Raw genomic sequence first — 18,078 nt, forward strand, 5'->3', positions numbered from 1 at the left:
CATTTTTAATAAATGTACTATCATTTCTAAAAGCATGTTTTCACTTTGTCATTATGGGTTATGTGGTCAAAATTTAATATCTTACCAAAGAAAGAAGAAGCTGAGAAGGAGAAAAGCTGTTCATGGTATCTTTTAATTACTCCTTGGCAAAATGCCTTGGAGGGAGCATTCTTCAAAAGCAGCATGATCAATATCTGAGAAACACAGAATAGAGGTTCATTTTATAAACTACTGACTTTACATACAGTGTCAATCAGTGCATACATTTTACTCTGGTTGGTTCATTGGTTTACACCCTAATGATTTATATAAAATAAAAGTCTATTATATTATATTCTGGTCCTTCTTATACCTTTTGAGATGAGCTACTACCCTTGAAATTTCTGTGCATATCACAACTGTCCATTCTCATTGTTCATAGGACCTCTGCTGATTTCTTAGTCATCGCTTAGTCATCCTTCAGTGCATTTTGTATATTACATCAACCTTTCTTCTTGTACATTTACTTGACCATCTCAGTCCATCCATCGATCCTCTTCCGCTTATCCAAGGTCAGGTCGCGGGGGCAGCAGCTTGAGCAGAGAAGCCCAGACTTCCCTCTCCCCGGCCACTTCTTCCAGCTCCTCCGGGAGAATCCCAAGGCATTCCCAGGCCTGCCGGGACACATAGTCCCTCCAGCGTGTCCTGGGTCTTCCCCAGGGCCTCCTCCCGGTTGGACGTGCCCGGAACACCTCACCAGGGAGGCATCCAGGAGGCATCCTGATCAGATGCCTGAGCCACCTCATCTGACTCCTCTCGATGAGGAGGAGCAGCGGTTCTACTCTGAGCCCCTCCTGGATGACTGAGCTTCTCACTCTATCTTTAAGGGAAAGCCCAGACACCGTTGGTGGACAATCTCAGTATTTTTCCTAAACCAATAATTATATTTCAGTGTACATTTTGTTGTTCACCTGACCTTTATCTGGTTTCCTGGTGTGCCCATATTTATTAAGCCTTTATGCTATTTCTTTAAGATGAATGCTATGTTACCCTAAACTTCTTCTTCCACAGTTATTGGGTGTAGATTTATAGGTAAAAAGTGCATTTTTATCAATTTAAAATAAAATCTGCAACATAATAAAGTGCACAGAAAGTGAAGAAGTCTGAATGTGTTCTGAATGCACTGTATCCGTCCACACAAATGGAAACGAAGCCCCAGGCTATTAGAATAGATTCCTCTGAATGGCTTTGTATTGGGAGTGGCAGCCGTGGATAGTTAATGTCCTCTTTGTGCAGTAGAGGCATATCAGCCAGGGAGAATGTACAGTATTGTTATATTACAGTCAGGGTCATTTCATTGTCTTGCATTTGTTGACTCTTTGTATTTTAGTGTCTTTATACCATTTTTGTTGGTTGTGTTTTTCTGTAATTGTGTACTGTCTCTTTAAATATGCATACATATTTATACATACATATGTGAATTTCCCCTTGGGATTAATAAAGTATCTATCTATCTATCTATCTATCTATCTATCTATCTATCTATCTATCTATCTATCTATCTATCTATCTATCTATCTATCTATGTGTTCTGCAGGTGGTATCCCAAGAGACGGGGCCACCATGATGTCACCACACCGAGACCTCCCTCTGGCTATTTAAGTGTCAGAAATGAGGATCTCAAGAGTGATGCATCAAAGTTGATTGGAATCAAGTGTGTGAGTATTGTTGTTTTTTTGTGCGTGTCTGTAAATTTACAGGTTTTTACTCTTCATTTTCTTTCCTTGTTGGATTTTGGCTTTGTATTACATTTTAGAACTTATTTGCCATGGATTGCCTTTTAAGGCAACTCCTTTTTGCGTTTTTTGCTATATGTTTCTATATATTGAACAAATATCCTTGTCTGCCTTTTTGTCAATCTTCTTTTCAAACCAATGGTTTTGTTTAACAATTTCCTTTCCCTTGTGAGACATCTAAGATTTTTGGAACTTTAGGCATTTTGAACTTTACAATCTAGTTTCCCCTTTTTTGGGCCAAAGCCAACAGGTAATTGTTCTTAACTGGTCAGGAGAAGCCTCTTCTGGCCTGTGCTGTGGCTGTTTCTGGAGGCCTCCTTCCTTTTCGCTCTGTTCTTTTTGCTAGCTGTCATACAGTAGGGAAGGGTATAAATAGTTGCAAAAGTCACTTACCTGTGTGTCTTTAAGGAGCTGAACAAGTGAAACTTGCACACACACACGCATGCACGTGTCTGAGAGTCAGATGAAGCTTTTCCATCCTAAAGAAACACATCATTGGTTAATTCACATGAATGTCAGTATTGATTGAAAATGTAAAATTGAGAGGTTCCAACAAAAGAATGTATTTTTGATCTTCTAAGTTGAAAAAGAAAGAACTCAGAGTGAGCAATCTTTGATTTATAAGAGTAATGGAGGTATAGGGATACAGTTGTCTATTTTGAGTTACTTTTTTGAGTTACTTTCCCTAAATATCATTATTTATTATTAGGAATAATAATATTGTGAGGGAGCGTCAGGCTTGCAGGATACTTATTGTTGAGGACCTCAGTGGCTAGATCAGGCCAAAGGGGTCACCTGCGTAACACCTGACAGGTGGAGGGTCATTTCCGGAGGGTGGGACTGGACCGCATGTCTGCCTGGGGGGTTGCGAACCAGAACCCCGAACTGTTTCGTCGTGTGGTTTGTTCGGCAACGCACCAGTGCTGCTCCCTATCCTGACCTGACCTTATTAGGAAAAATAACCTTTTTTTCTTTTTACTGCATAGGTTATTGTGAAGGTGTGTATATGTATACTAGCAGACCTGGCGCACTTCACTGCACGTTTAACCGGCTAGTTTCGGCATCGGATCGTGGTTTTTCCAATCTAGACGTCCTGTCTTTTTCAGATTCTTTTAACCGTCTGATTTTGGCAGTGAATCTTTTTTTTTTTTTAAAGTTGAAGTCGTTTCTTGTTGAGATTTGTTTAATCGCCTGGTTTTGGCAGCCAAGCGTTTTTTTTTTCCAACCTAGAAGACCTCTCTTGAGTTCCGTTTAATTGCCTCGTTGATTACATGTGTTCCAAGGTAGTTTCAAAACCCATTTCTTGCACGGAGTCTTCTCCCCTTTTATAAGTGACTGTGTAAGTACTGCGTGTACTAAACAGTAAATTAGTAAAGGAGAAAGGACTAAACACTAAGGAAAAAGAACGGCAAGACCGCGTCAGTAGCGTGGCTCAGCTCGGAGCGAAATGAAGTAAATGAAATGACGTGAATGGGAGGGGAGATGATCACGTGACTCCCCCACCCGCCTTAACTCTCAATCCCTCCACAAACACTCAAACACAGTCTCTTGGATCCCAACTCTCCTTTATATATATATATATAGATATATCATTATTTTGTTCATATTTTTATTAGTATCATCTGTGTAGTGTTTTTGGATTGTAATAAAGAACAGCTGTTTACACTACTTCTCTTGGCTGTTTCTCTCTTACTCGCTGTAAATTCAGTCATGACAACAAGATGCCCTTGGCAAAGTCTGTGCATGAGCTGCAATGCATGGGCTATTACAGTTGGTGTAAGCAGTGGGATTTAAAACCAGTGAGTGGTGAGTGTAGAAAGTCCTGTGGACAACAACTGTGAGCACACAAACAAAGGAAATGCATTATGTCTCCTAAGATGCTGCTAGTGGTCAGTACTCCACACCAGGTTGGGAAGGGGAGACCTTGGCATGGCATGAGCAGAAGTGGATGCCAGTCCAGGGGGTGAGCAACCTCTGATTTGAAAGAATAGTGGAGGTATAAAAATAATTTGTTGGTCTGCCTATTTTGAGTTACCTACCCTGATAGTAATTATTTATTATTGGGAAGGAGAATATTTTTTTCCTACTTACTGTATAACTTACTCATCAGGTTGTTTTTGGATTAGCGTATGACACAGTACTGGAACTTTTGATAGTGGCATTTGCTGCAGTAAAGAGCAGCTCTTTGCACCATTCCTCACGCTTATGTCTCCATCTTACTCACTGGTAAGTTCGGTCATGACTACATGGTATGTCTGGCATAGTCTGTGCAGGGGTAACAACACGTGGGGTAAAACACTGGGACACCAAATCACAACACTAATCAGACAGCTGAAGCGTAACTAAACCAGATTTAGCTGTTTAAAGGTATCATAGAGTATGGTTGCTCATTGGAGAGTTTTGGTCTGATCGCATTCCCTGCTATTCTCTCCTATAGGTGGACACTGGTGGCCAGTGCTCATTGATCTCAGTGTTAGTAGGTTATATCAGGTGAGTTTGCTGAAGGATTACCCCTGAAGTGGACAGCCATCCTAAGTGTAGTTAGGGGGTCTCTTGAAAAAAGAAGCTTGAAAATTGCCGCCAGGCATTTCCCAAGACTCAGAATTGTGGAAACACAGAGCAAGTTGATTGATGTCATCAAAACCAGAACAATGGAGACATTCAGATCTTGACTTTATGTGGACAAAATAGCTGAACAATGTATTTGTTGTTTTTCAGATAGAATTCCTTCCCTGTCTGGGATCCAAATGCTGGTTTTATGTTGGTTTTGTTCATATTTTTTGTGAGCAGTTCTCATTCTTTAGTTTCTTTATGTCAATGTGTATTCTGTTGGGTTCCTTGTATTCTGTGGGTGGTTCACCAAGAGTTTGTGCCACCTGCCCATCACTATAATCAAACCGCCCTCAGCCAAATAAAGGCTAAGGACAATGTACAGTCCCTTGCGGTTCATTCTGAATGCACTTGTGGTGGCGAGTTCCTCTAATGTTTATTGTTATTGCGCTTTTTGTAACTTACTGGATTTCTGAAGCTATTTTCTGTTTTTCTACTTCAGCTTGGACTGGGGCTTTCACTTTTTCACTTTTGGCATTGTCTTTTGAAGGTATTGTCTTCAGTGCCTATTTACTTTGAACTCCTTAAACCTTATTTTTGTGCCACAGATTATTTTGAATAAATACATCTTTTATTTATAGAGATACCTTGTTTATATGACTAACTGGGAATTGATGGTTTCCTCCTCTGGACATTTTTGAGCAATTATTGGGACTTTGTGCTAATAACAGCACCTGACTGTTGAAACCTTTTACATGTTGTAAACAAGTAAACCACAAATGAGTAAGTTAAGTATCTTTATTAGTAAACTTTTAAAGCAAGCATTACAGTATTTTGTGTTTATGCAATAGTCAATAAATATAAAAATATAACTAAAACTACAGGACTTGATAGCAGAGAAAAAGTGATTCTGAGCCATGCCAAGTAAAATTACTAACCTTTACTTTACACATTCAAACTAAACTCACAATGTGGTACATTCAGCAGAGTATCTGTGCAGTAAGAGCGGAGGTTTGGACTCCAAGCTAAGCAGGTGATCAGTACAGGACCACAAGTGACCACTTTTGAAGGACAATTCATAATTACAGATCTAATTCATTTTCATTTATGAAAGACAATGAGCTTGTCTACAGATTATTTTCATTCATGAATAATACGTTAGTCTATAACACTATAATTAAACATTGTGATATTGGCAATCATAAAGTGGGTTTCTCACAGTGGTTATTCTAATAGTTTCTGTATTTTAAATTTCAGTTGTATTTACATATAGAATATGGTAAAAATGCTATAGAAATTTATCAAAGAAATGTGATTCAAAACAGAGGAGCAACTGAGTGTGATGTCAGTTTTCTTAAGTTTATTGGCTAGAACACAGGTGACTGTTCAGGAACGTACCAAATAGGGATCAGCATGAACTGATGCCATCACCAACCTTGACAGTCCACTGTTCCCACAGCTGCTGCTTGTTGTTGTACCCCTTTTGCTCTTTCCCTGCTTTGTCTCAGCAAATAAAGGCTTTGATGGTGATAGATTTGATTTAAAAAAACAAATCAACACTGGTCGAGCCTGACACATTTTTGTAATGATTCGGATTGTCACACACATTTACAAGTGATATTGGACTTAAACTACAGCAACAGAACCCTGAGATTCTTCCAGCATTGAGCAAGTTGATATTTCCCTTGGTCATTTATGTTTTTTTTGGTTTGTGTTGCTTTGTACAAGTGGAAGTTAAATAAACTGCTTATGGTGATCTATTTTAATGTTCGCTCAGTTACACAATGCCCGATTATTGTTTTCTATATCTGTACGTATATATATATATATATATGTATGTATTCAGGTATTCAGTATATTATCATATATATGTATATTCTTAAGCATGTAGTTAACAAAGGCTGTCTTAGGAATCATCTAAAAGAGGAAAAATAGGTAAAGGTCATTTCTGTACTGAAAAAAATCATAAAGAAATTTAGAAACATTTTGGGTATTGAGCCTTTGTGAAATACTCTGTTTCTAATTTTTTCTTAGTTCTTTCAGTGTAGAAATAATATTTTCCAGTTTTTTCCTCATACATACATGTACTCATATTCACACACACGCACGCACACACACACATATGTCATATACAGTAATTATTTATATATACAGACACACACACACACAAATATATACACATACTGTATGCATATGAGTTATTCAACAGGTAAGATTCTAAAGCCAACCAGAGAAAAAGGAAAAATAAGAAATAAAAAAAACATAAGAATATATTAACGCCTACTTTTGTGTATAATTCTCAAGTATATCATTACATATATGTGTAATTATGTGTAATTACAATTACATATAGTTACATTTATGTGTAATTACATTTTATATGTTTCCATTCCATTACACAGTCAATCATTTCCTGCATTTTGTACCCCATCATTCCTTGTAATGTAATTTTCTCATACTGGAGAAAGTAGAAACCTCTGAGCACTAAAACAGGACTATGAGGAGAGCAACTTTTCATTCTCATTTTCGTATGGGTTGCTGTTGTAACATCTCTTGCTGCCCTTAATGATAAATATTATATTTCTGTGGAACCGTGCTCCTTTTCAGAGAGTGGTATTCTTGTTGCTTGATAGAAATGAACACTGATTATGAATGCCCACCTTGTTCCTATACCTCAACAGCTGAGTCCTCAAAATCTGTGATATTATATATAAGGACTCTTTTCCACTTTTCTCATACTAGTTTATTCTTTGTTACTTCTTCCTTATTTTTCTTAACTAATTTAATTTGTTTTTATTTTCTTATTACTATTTGTTTGTCATCTTGTAATGCACTTTGAGTTACATTCTGTGTATGAACGTGTGGTACAGAAATACATGTTGCTGTTGTTGCTAAGATTTTGCCTTCTCTGTTTTTTCACGATTTCATCCCCTTGACAATCTGACTATGGTCTGTTTTTGAGTATTTCTCTGATTGATCACTTTGTATGTGTTTTACATTTTTAAAATAAAGCCACAGTTTGTTGATTGTGTTCTTTCTAATTCCAAAAGCTCACACAGAGCCTGAGGCATACCAACTAGCCAGCGATTGGCTCTGGCAGAAGGAAACATTTACCAGTTTCAAGAATTTGTTCCTGCCAGCATTATGGTGAATTATGGTTGTATATTATCACCCAAGACAAAAAGCTTGCACCAGTATTTAACTGTTTTTACGTTTTTTGGCAATATGAAACCAACTTAGCTAACTCGGACAGATGGAATTAGCATCATAGTTATCTAATCTTAATTCATCTGTAATGCTGTCTTTTGCTCTAAACGGACGCTGTATGGACAAGTACTATGCTAGTCATGCTCAATTCTGTTATACAACATATCCCAGGTAGCAAGCCTATATGGACATCAAATGGGCCAAAACCATATGGGACAAATCAAATTGTACACCCAAAGATCACAGGAGGCCTATATGGGTTAGAACAATGTTACAGACTGCCAGGTACAGATGTGCTCGGAGCAAGCAACAACCTAGACAGTTTGGTGGTCCCTGATGACTGGCTAGGGGAGACCCATTGTTTGCGTCAGTGGTTCTCAATGTTCAGTCCTCAGGGCACCCTGGGGTTGCAGGTTTTTGTTCCAATCAATTTCTCCATCAGTTGTCATTTTTACTTTTAATTAATCACATTGTTTAATTAGCTGGCCAGTTTTTTTTTCTTCTTTTATTTTCATTTAGAAAAGTCTGGTAGTGTCAGATTTACACATATAGCACATTAAAACAGTAAGGTTGGGACAAAAACCTGCAGCCATAGGGGGCCACCAAGATTGAACGTTGAGAACCACTGGTCTGGATAACACGCACCTAAGCCTGAAGAAATCATTTAAAATAATGAAAGATTTATTAAATTACATATTATTAATCTGATGCATTTATCCAAGGCAACTTATAGCATTTAAGACATGCAGTTGGTTACATTATTTTTTTGGATTTTCCCAGTTGGACCACAGGCAGGTGAAGTGATTTGCTCATGGTCATGCAGTGTCAGCAATGGGATTTGAAGTCCAAAGATTAAAGTGTGTGTTCATATCTGCAATGTGACTTCCTAACAAAACTTTACTCTGGAGTGGTCTGAGGTGGCTTCACTGAGAGACATTGCTCTTGATATTCCGTATTTAGTATAAGACCTGTGAATCCTTCAAATTAACAAGTCATTGTACCACCATGTCATGAAGCCACACTGTACAGAAATGAGTAACCTATCAAGTGATGCTTTATAAGTGTCATGAACAACCAAAGAAGTGTTTGTTAAGGTCTTGTTACATAAGAATAAATGAGTAAAAGATGCATTTTTGCAGTAAATAAACTAAAGTGTTACCAAATCTTGGTTTCCCTCCTATCTTTGAATGTGGGCAAACTGTAAAGCGTCCAGAAAAAAAACACAAAGACACAAAGATAATATGAAAACAACACCCAGACAGTGGCTGGACTTCAGTTTGACCCCAGGAGTCTGGAGCAGTGAGGCCACAGTGCTGACCACTTCAACTACATACCCACTACAATTAGGTTTAACTTAGTATGAATAATTTTAGAATGTCCTATATATATATATTTTGTCACAAGGGGTAACTCGAAATGTCTGATGAATAAACTGGCCTTACGGTGATGATGACTTAAGTGGTTGTTTTTTATATCAACCCTCTCTATTATGTAAACGCCATGTCTTGTACAGTAAGCTTCTTTTGTGTATAAATGTCCAGGCTTGGCACATTTTGAGCAAGATGTAAAACTGTAAACTTTGTAATGCAGCTAAAGAAAGTCTTATGCTTTTGGCAAAAAAGAAGAAGATCATGATGCATCTTCGTTTTCACTCTGTTTATTAGTGTGTGATTTCTGGCAACTACTTTTAAAATTAAGCACATCATTACAGTCCATGATGACAGATTGTCTGCAGACAATTCTGCTTTAGGAGTGACATAAATGTACTACTGATGGGGAAGTTGAAGGAGTTGAGCAGATTTTAATAAAACAGTTTCACAGCATTGCCTATGCTGTTTAAGTTAGTCATAAGCTGTTAACCCTCTTGCCACATATCGTATATAAGAGGTTAGTGGATACAAATAGAAAAAATTGTACAATAAAAACCTCTGGAAATGAACAGTAATCCTAAGGCATGGTGCAGAATTTCAGAACAACTAACACCCAGAATTTCTGTACCCATCCTAAAATGGTAAGGCTGCTTTCATAGTACATAATAGTTTCTCACCTTCATGTTGACATGTGCCAACCATGTTGGGTGGGTTTACAAAGAGGAGCACGGACCATCCAGATATACCTCTTTCTACACCAACAAAGGAAGTTTTGATTTCTTTCAGCCACCTGCAATTTTGGGGGCATGGGTGAAAATCAGTGGTCAATTTAGGGCAAGTGGCCATAGGCCTCATCTGGAAAACAGGTTGGAAAATTGCATTACCATCTAAAGGGCGCCTTCACAGGAAAGACACATAAAAAATACATAAGCTTATTAAGCAGAAACAAATCTGCAGATGGCACAGATGTGAGGCATCATACTGATATACATACAGTACATATATTGCGTATATAAACTGAAACATTATACAGTATGATGAAACAACAACTTGACTCAGAAGTCCTGGTGCTTTTACAGTACATATAATAAAGGCGCCAAAAGATCCAGTAAGTTTACAAAGCTTTTGAAAAATGAACAGCCCAAAAATGCATGCAGTGGAATTTTACAGACAAAAATCAAATGTAAGGTCTGACTTTCCCATCTTCTGTTTGTAAATTGCATCAAACTTCTCATTCATCGACACAGTGAAGATGTCCTTCCACAAGCCAACCCGTCCTAAATAGTAAAAGAAAAAGAAAAGAAGGTGTCCGTCATAAATGATGTTTAAAGTGCAGTACCAAAGTGGCTAATGACAAACTATAAAAGAAGAAGTGCTTCGGGGTAAGGTTTAAGAAACAGGTTAATCTGACTCAGAGAAAAGCATAGTGTGCCATGATCAGAGGGTTATTACCAAAAGAGATGTGCTTTTGCATATTACCCACCCATGTTCTCACTTTTTTTTTCCTATGACAGGTTAATTGGAAGCCACAGCCTATCTTAGTAGCAATGGGACCAGGATGTCAGCTAACCTGTCCTAGGGCACACCTAAACACAAACACATAATCACTCACAATTTAAATAATCAGCGTAAGAGTAATTCTATTGACTTTGAGAGGAAATCCATTTAAATATAAACTGCATACTGAAGGGGCTTCTGAAAATTTTGAACCTGGGTCAGAGTGCCATGAGTTGGTTAAACCACTGTAGTGCAAGTCAAAATGGCATGTAGAATGGTACATATGTGCTATAACCGGCAGTTGTGTTTCATTATTAAAGATACATTATGAGAGTAGAGGACTGCTGCATTACATTATTCAAATGGTTATTTTGCAGACATGTACGCTCCTATAACTTAGGATCAAATTTGATTTTTTGGAAACAATCCTTCAATAAGAGGCAAAAGACTGCCATCGATTACACTTTAAACTTAAATAAGTGAGCAGCATAAGAAAGATATCCTACATTTTAGTGAGCAGTAGTCATTTTATTCTCTTCATCATATTTTTAACAGGATTCACATTCATTTGGGTGCATTGGTGGTTCGGTGTTTTTGGCTGTAAATTGTTTTCTTAAAATTTTTCATATTGGGTTTTTGGCTGGAGGTACATTATTCCATAAATACAAGATGGTCACTATGCTGTAACATCACAGAGCATGTGATGTTAAAAGGGTTTGGAAATATTTCTTTGGTTTTAAATTTGCATATAATAGAACAGCAGTTCTCAAACTGCCCAGGGGGGCGTCGAATAAATGAAGAAGACATCAAAATTAATTTTTTGCATTTTTATTTCAAATTTAAATTTGCAAGCATACAATCACAACAAATGCGTTATAACTAAAATTATAATAAAACATTTCTAAGGCATAGATCTAATGACTAGTATGTGCCTGCTTTAAAGTACACAGCCCGTCCAGGTTTGGGTTGATATTTGAGAGACACTCTGAGCTCCTTTTCTATTTGAAGTTTGTTTCTATGACGAGCGGCGCCGCTGCTGCTGCTGCTGCTGCTGCTGCTTTTATAGTCGCGTATTTTCAATCCAGAAAAGTTCGATCGCGAACATTCGGGTAACAGTAGATCAGGTGATAATGCGGTGTGACTGCACCACATTGGCAGCGTAGCCAATATTGCCAAATTGAGTTAAATAATTTACTGCGTATTGGGTGATTTTCATGATACACCTAACAGCGGTATAATATTTGTTGGACGAAAATACGTTCGTCTCGCGCAGAATAACTTCATCGGTGTCCTCATTTATGAGATTTTTAAAGATTAAAACATATTTAATCATTTCTTTACATAAAAAAAGAATTAAATTAGAATAAATAATTTATTCTTTGTTTTTGAGATTAGAATCACTACCAAAAACCACACAAGGCATTTTAACAGTTATTAAAGCACTTTAAAAAAAATAAATTGCAAGTATTTCATTCGCAGTTAGCCAAATACATACAAATCTTATGGAAGTAAAAAGGATACCGTGACACCACACGAATATCATTCCTTTGTTAGTTGTATCATGGGTTATTCTCATTTATATTATATTATGCAGGGGGCGCAGAATTATTTCAGGTAGAAAGGGGGACAAATACGAAAGTTTGATTACCGCTGAAATAGAAGATGCCCTAGGATTTGCAAAGTGGTATCATCATTGGTTCTTCTAGTATTTTTTACATAAGTCAGAAAATTAGTTTCCCCAACTACTGTATTTTTGTAGATTTTGCACACTACTTAATTCTGCTCATGTGTTTGTTTTTTGTCCTAAGTCCATTTTTCCACTCCCTTTTTCAGCTCAATGGTGTTTTTGTTTTGCTCTTTAGGAGCTAGTTTATTATTAGTTAAGTACTCACAATTGTCAGTTTTGGGAAAGGGGAGTAAAGCAAATCCTTGAGCAGTTTTTCAGAATCCTTTCTTAATGCAGTTCCTTTTTTCAGACTAGTGATAGGATCAGTCAAAATATTTTTTTGTTTGTCTGCCTATGGATGCTATAAACCCTTTGTGACTGAGTGGCACATTTTCTTTTGTATGTCACTGTTGAGATACTTTGGGATACTTCTTTCTTTCACATTTTATGCATATCTTACAAACTCTTGACTTCATCATAATAATAGATTAGCTAATAATATCCTAAAATAACTTTAATTTTAATATCCAAACATTCTGTATTTCGATGATATTTCTTTAGATGGTGCTGTAGACTTCCCTACCCGATTACATGCCTCAGAGAAAAGAGCCAATTTAATTTCAAAACATTACGTGAAAATGTAGCCTCCTGCATTTTTGTGTAAATGAAAGATTAAACATGAAGACAGAAAGAAGAAAGCAGGAAACAGGAAATAAGGGTGAGGGAGTAGAAGTGATCCCTTTCTGTTTGACATCTCCAGAGCCCATGATAAACATGTTAAGCAGAATGAATTGAGGTTAGCTTTATATTGAACCTCTGGACATATCAAGAAACATTCGGACTAAGAAAGATATCCATACATCACTCTATTGGTCAAGGCTAACGAGACCAAAATCCACCTTCAATGAATTATGAATGTTAGTATATGTTAACTTATTTAGTAATGATTTTCTAATACTAACCTGTACTATAGTGAAGAACCACAAAAAATCTTGCATTCCTTCCCAGCTGCCATCTGTGACATTGACATACTACAGTATGTATGCTAGAGGGGGTCTTACCTCACCTTATCCATAATTCCACCTATCCATATACAGTATATAAGTAGCCAAAAAACTATGTCATACATATCACCAAAATAACATGTTTTGTTAGGGGTAGTCATACAAGACTACATGGTAAATATTTATTGTAACCTCCATTGCCAGTACTAATTCTGATGTGTGGATACTAGGTGGTGTGATGTTTTGAACACATGACCTCACCAAAAGTTAATTTGTAACAATATTAATCCTGCAAGTTCAAATAACAAAACAGCTACACTACAGAAGTCTCTTTTTGTTTGAATCATTACCTACTTCTTCTGTTTTTGTGAATTTTAATTGTCTACATTTAATATATAATTATTTAACAGTCAAATGAAACAAAAGTAATGTTTCTAAATTATCACTTAACTAATAACACTCTTCAAGAAAATTGGCTACATTTCTTGAATTACATCATCCTGCCCATTCATATTCTGAAACCACTTATTCTGATTCATTGTTTGGAGAGCCATAGCCAAATTCTGGAAGCATTGGGCACAGAGGAGAACAACCAGCACATGAAACAAAGAATTATAAGAAACTGTAATGAAACCAAGCAAAAGCAGATCACATGTATAACTATTACCTAATATTACAATAAAATATATGAAATTAGATATTAGAACAGAATAAATGTGGATGAAATCAGAACAATAATAATAATAGATTACAACGTTTCGAATAAAGTAAATGTATGGTTTTGCTACAGAAACATGCCTTGGACAAAGATATATATATAATAAATTGCCAGGATATAAATACACCCTACGACTTGATGAAATTAAACCAGTGTGTTGTTGTCAGAATATGAAATCACAAATCATACACAGTGCAAGTATGTTGAAAATATGAAGAAAACTAGAAGAAATATGGCTTCTAATGAATGTGGCCTCCTAAAACTAAAGAGGGCAAGTTTGCCACCATAACTTGCACCATGTTGTAAGGACATCTATAATCACTACATGCCAAACTGAGGGTACACCAAACTGTTTTGGTGTTGCAATTAAAATTTTTGACCCATTATGTTGAAATAGTTGTGCACAGTTTCAAATCTGAATAGCTTCTGCTTGATCTAACATTTGGCAGAAGAACTCTGAATGGACACATTAACACAACAATCCACATTCACAAATACCAGTCCAATTTACAGACCCCAAACAACCAAACATGCAAGTCTTTGGAATGCGGAAGAAACCAGAGTACTTTGGAAAAGCCAAAACAGACACATGGACAAACACACAGATCAAACCACTGTGCAGCCCAGCCATGTATTACATATCATAACAGTCCATTTAATTCAATTCAGGGTTGATACTTCTTGCAGCATTGAGTGTGCCCTGGAGAGGATGCCAATCCATCACAAGGCCTGTTCGCATATTGCCATGTGCATGTGCTTGGGAGGCAGCTGAAGGGCTCTGGTAATGGTAGTTACTCAACAAACCAGGGGTTTTCGCTGTGTGCTAATGCCTTCTCTTTTCCTCCCTCTGCAGAAGAGAACATTGACGGCCATTCCACCTTTGACGTCACTTCCATTGTCCACCCTCCTGGACTCACACCTTCCTGCTTGGAATGCATATGACTAGCAGTTTGGCCATCTTTGGGTCAGTTCACTATCGAACTCCCATCTGAAAAGAAAACTACTTTATCTTTGTAAAAACAGATTCCTGTTTGACTTATCATCAATTAACCTACTACACATCTTAGGAGTAATAGGTGGAAAATGAGAGTATCCAGTGAAAATCACCAACAGATAACAGCCACATTTGAGATTGGAACTCACCATGTTGGACCCATGAGGCCATAATGCTAACCACTATGGCACTGCTTGATTTAAATGTTGAACACAAATTTAATTTTCTAAGCACCATTCTTTTGTGAGCATAATGTAGGAAAATTTCCTCAAAATTTTTTTTTTCCTAACTTTTTCTATATTTTATTGTAGGTTAGTTATAGATAGGTACATATATATATATATATATATATATATATATATATATATATATATATATATATATATATATATATATATATATATTTTAGGCATACTAGTAATTTGCATTATCTTAAATTAAAACTGCATAAACCTACAGGCTAGTTTCTAGAAATTTCTTAATTTTTTCTCTTCACCTCCCTCTCATTTTTAGCTAGTATCTAATTATCAGGCATAACCGCAAATAACAAGGCAAGCAACAACGGAGCAGTACTTCATTGAGTGCCATTTGTACAAGGGTATGTTAATAATCATGTAACTGATTTAAAAAATGATTTTAAAATGAAAAGGCCACAGTCAGATGAACAAATAAGTTTGAGATACACTCTATGCATCATACATATTGAATATTTTTAATATAGAAATTTTATTAATTGCACAATTTGTTATGGTGCATCTTGCCTTGTACCAGCCATCATACTGCATTCAAACCCCCTCAATCTTTAGTATTTCCTATTCCTCCTCTGAGTTTCATAGTGTACATACAATCAGTAAGTATTTGACTCTCATTGTTCAAATGTATCTTCCAACAGACAGTGAGTTCTTGTTGGTTACCCAGAGATGTACTTCTCTTGGCCAGTTCTTTATTATTCACATTATTCCCTGTGGCTGTCAACTTGATGAGCTCAAAATCCAAGCACCAGTCCACCTTTTTCACATCACCTTAAATCACCTTAGGGCATTCTGTAACAATCTCAGGTCTATCATGTTTGCACTGTTTGTACTATTGTTACCTCAGGATTACCAGGTACTATGCAACTGTTTGCATGCTACTGTTTCTATTATTTCAACTGTTTATCTTATTTACTGTACATGTTCAATCTATGCATACTGTACTTACTGTATTTTTCTTCTTTTTTTTCTTTCAGCTACTCCTGTTTGGGGTTACCACAGTGGATCATCTTGCTCCATATCTTCTTGTCCTCTGCATCTTGCTCTGTTACACCCATCACCTGCATGTCCTCTCTCAGCACATCCATAAACCTCCTCTTAGGCGTTCCTCTTTTCCTCTTACCTGGCAGCTCCATCCTTAATATCTTTCTCCCAATATACTCAGCATCTCTCCTCTGCACATGTCCAAACCAACACAATTTCGCCTCTCTGACTTTGTCTCCCAACCATCCAACCTGAGCTAACCCTCTAATGTACTCGTTCCTAATCCAATTCATCCTTGTCACACCCAATGCAAATCCTAACATCTTTAACTCTGCTATCTCCAGCTCTGTCTCTTGTTTTTTGGTCAGTGCCATCATCTCCAACCCAAATAACATAGCTGGTCTCACAACTGTCCTATAGACCTTCCCTCTCCCTTACCTCTTGCTGATACCCATCTGTCACAAATCATTCCTGACACTCTTTTCCATCCACACCACCCTGACCTGCACTCTCTTCTTCACCTCTCTTCCACACTCCCCATTATTCTTTACTGTTGTTTCCTAGTATTTAAACTAATCCACCTTCGCCAACTCTACTTCCTGCATCCTTACCATTCCTCTGATCCTCGTCTCATTCACACACATGTATTCCGTCATCTTCCTACTGAGTTTCATTCCTTTCCTCTCTAGAGCATATCTCCACTTCTCCAGGGTTTCCTCAACCTGCTGTGTGTCCAACCCCTCGTACAATTCAGCATATGCCTTTTCTTTAGCCTTCGCCATCTCTCTGTTCACCTTATGCTTTTTTCCCTTGTACTGCTGTCTACTTTTTGTATCTCTCTGACTATCCCACTTCTTCTTCGACAACCTCTTCCTCTGTGTACTCTGCTGTAACAACCCATTCCACCACCAGATTTCTTTGTCCTCCTACCTCTATCCAGACGTCACATCAAGCACCCTTCTAGCTGTTTCCCTTTCCACTTCTGCTGTAGCTGCTCAGCTATCTGGTAACTTTTCACTGCCACCCATTGCCCGTCTTACCTTCTCTTTGAACTCCACCTTACAATCTTTCGTTTTCAACTTCCACCATTTGATCCTTGGGTCTGCCCTCACTCTCCTCCTCTTCTTGACATCTAACATCATCCTAGAGACAACCATCCTATGCTGCCTAACAAAGCTTTCCCCTGCCACCACTTTGCAATCTCCAATCTCCTTCATACTGACCCTGCTACAAAGAATATAATCTACATGTGTGCATCATCCTCCACTCTTATATGTCACCCTGTGTTCCTCCCTCTTCTTAAAATACATATTTATCACACCCATGTCCATCCATTTGACAAAATCCACTATCATTGACCTTCTTCATTCGTCTCCTTGACACCATATTTAACAATCACCTCCTCATTCCCTCTGTTCCCTTCACCTACATGTCCATTGAAATTCAATCCAATCACCAATCTCTCTCCCTTAGGTACACTCTCCACCACTTCATCCAACTCACTCCAGAAATCTTCTTTCTAACAACACTAACATACACTAACATCATATATCATCACACTTGCAATTTCCAGCTGTATAATTATCACTCTGTGCAACAGTTTTTCTCCTCCAAAAAACTCTTGAGATACTGTTCCTTCAGGATAACCTCTACCCCATTTCTCCACCGATCCACAGCATGGTAGAACAGTTTGAACCCACCTCCGATACATCTGGCCTTACTCCCCTTCCATTTGGCACACACAATATATCAACCTTTCCACTCTTCATCATATCAGTTAACTTTCTCCCTTTACCAGTCTTACTGCCAACATTCAAAGTTCCTATCCTCAGTTCCACTCTCTTTACCTTCTTATTTTCTCCCTGTCTCCAGACAGCTCCCCTTCTTCTTGGGCCAACAATAGCCAAATTTCTACCAGCACCAGTACTGGTGGTGGCCATTATTAATCAAGGCCTCAACCGATCTGGCATGGAAATCTGTATTGTTGTCCACATATTGATCTGGCAAAATCTTACACCGGATGCTCATCCTGACGTAATCCTGTACTTACTGTATACAATGT

The 18,078-nt window shown here is 37.5% G+C and overlaps 1 protein-coding gene and 1 long non-coding RNA gene across 3 annotated transcripts in view; one reads left to right on the forward strand and one right to left on the reverse strand.

Annotated features, from left to right (window-relative positions):
- Positions 1–1,616: 1,616 nt before the first annotated feature.
- Positions 1,617–16,044, forward strand: LOC120534328. Its single transcript, XR_005634727.1, has 3 exons — positions 1,617–1,697; positions 14,641–14,751; positions 16,010–16,044. It is a non-coding gene; the product is annotated as an uncharacterized LOC120534328 (long non-coding RNA).
- The window catches only part of sult4a1 (sulfotransferase family 4A, member 1), a 67,335-nt gene continuing 57,163 nt past the window's right edge, over positions 7,907–18,078 (reverse strand). The window contains exon 7 of one of the 2 annotated variants that reach the window (XM_039761831.1): positions 7,907–10,179. In XM_039761831.1, coding sequence (XP_039617765.1) covers positions 10,067–10,179 — 113 coding nt within the window. In that variant the 3' untranslated portion in view covers positions 7,907–10,066. The remainder of the gene's footprint in view (positions 10,180–18,078) is intronic. The other variant, XR_005634726.1, reaches the window with a different exon arrangement.

This window comes from Polypterus senegalus, chromosome 8, assembly GCF_016835505.1.
Source record: "Polypterus senegalus isolate Bchr_013 chromosome 8, ASM1683550v1, whole genome shotgun sequence".
NCBI classification, from domain to species: domain Eukaryota; kingdom Metazoa; phylum Chordata; class Cladistia; order Polypteriformes; family Polypteridae; genus Polypterus; species Polypterus senegalus.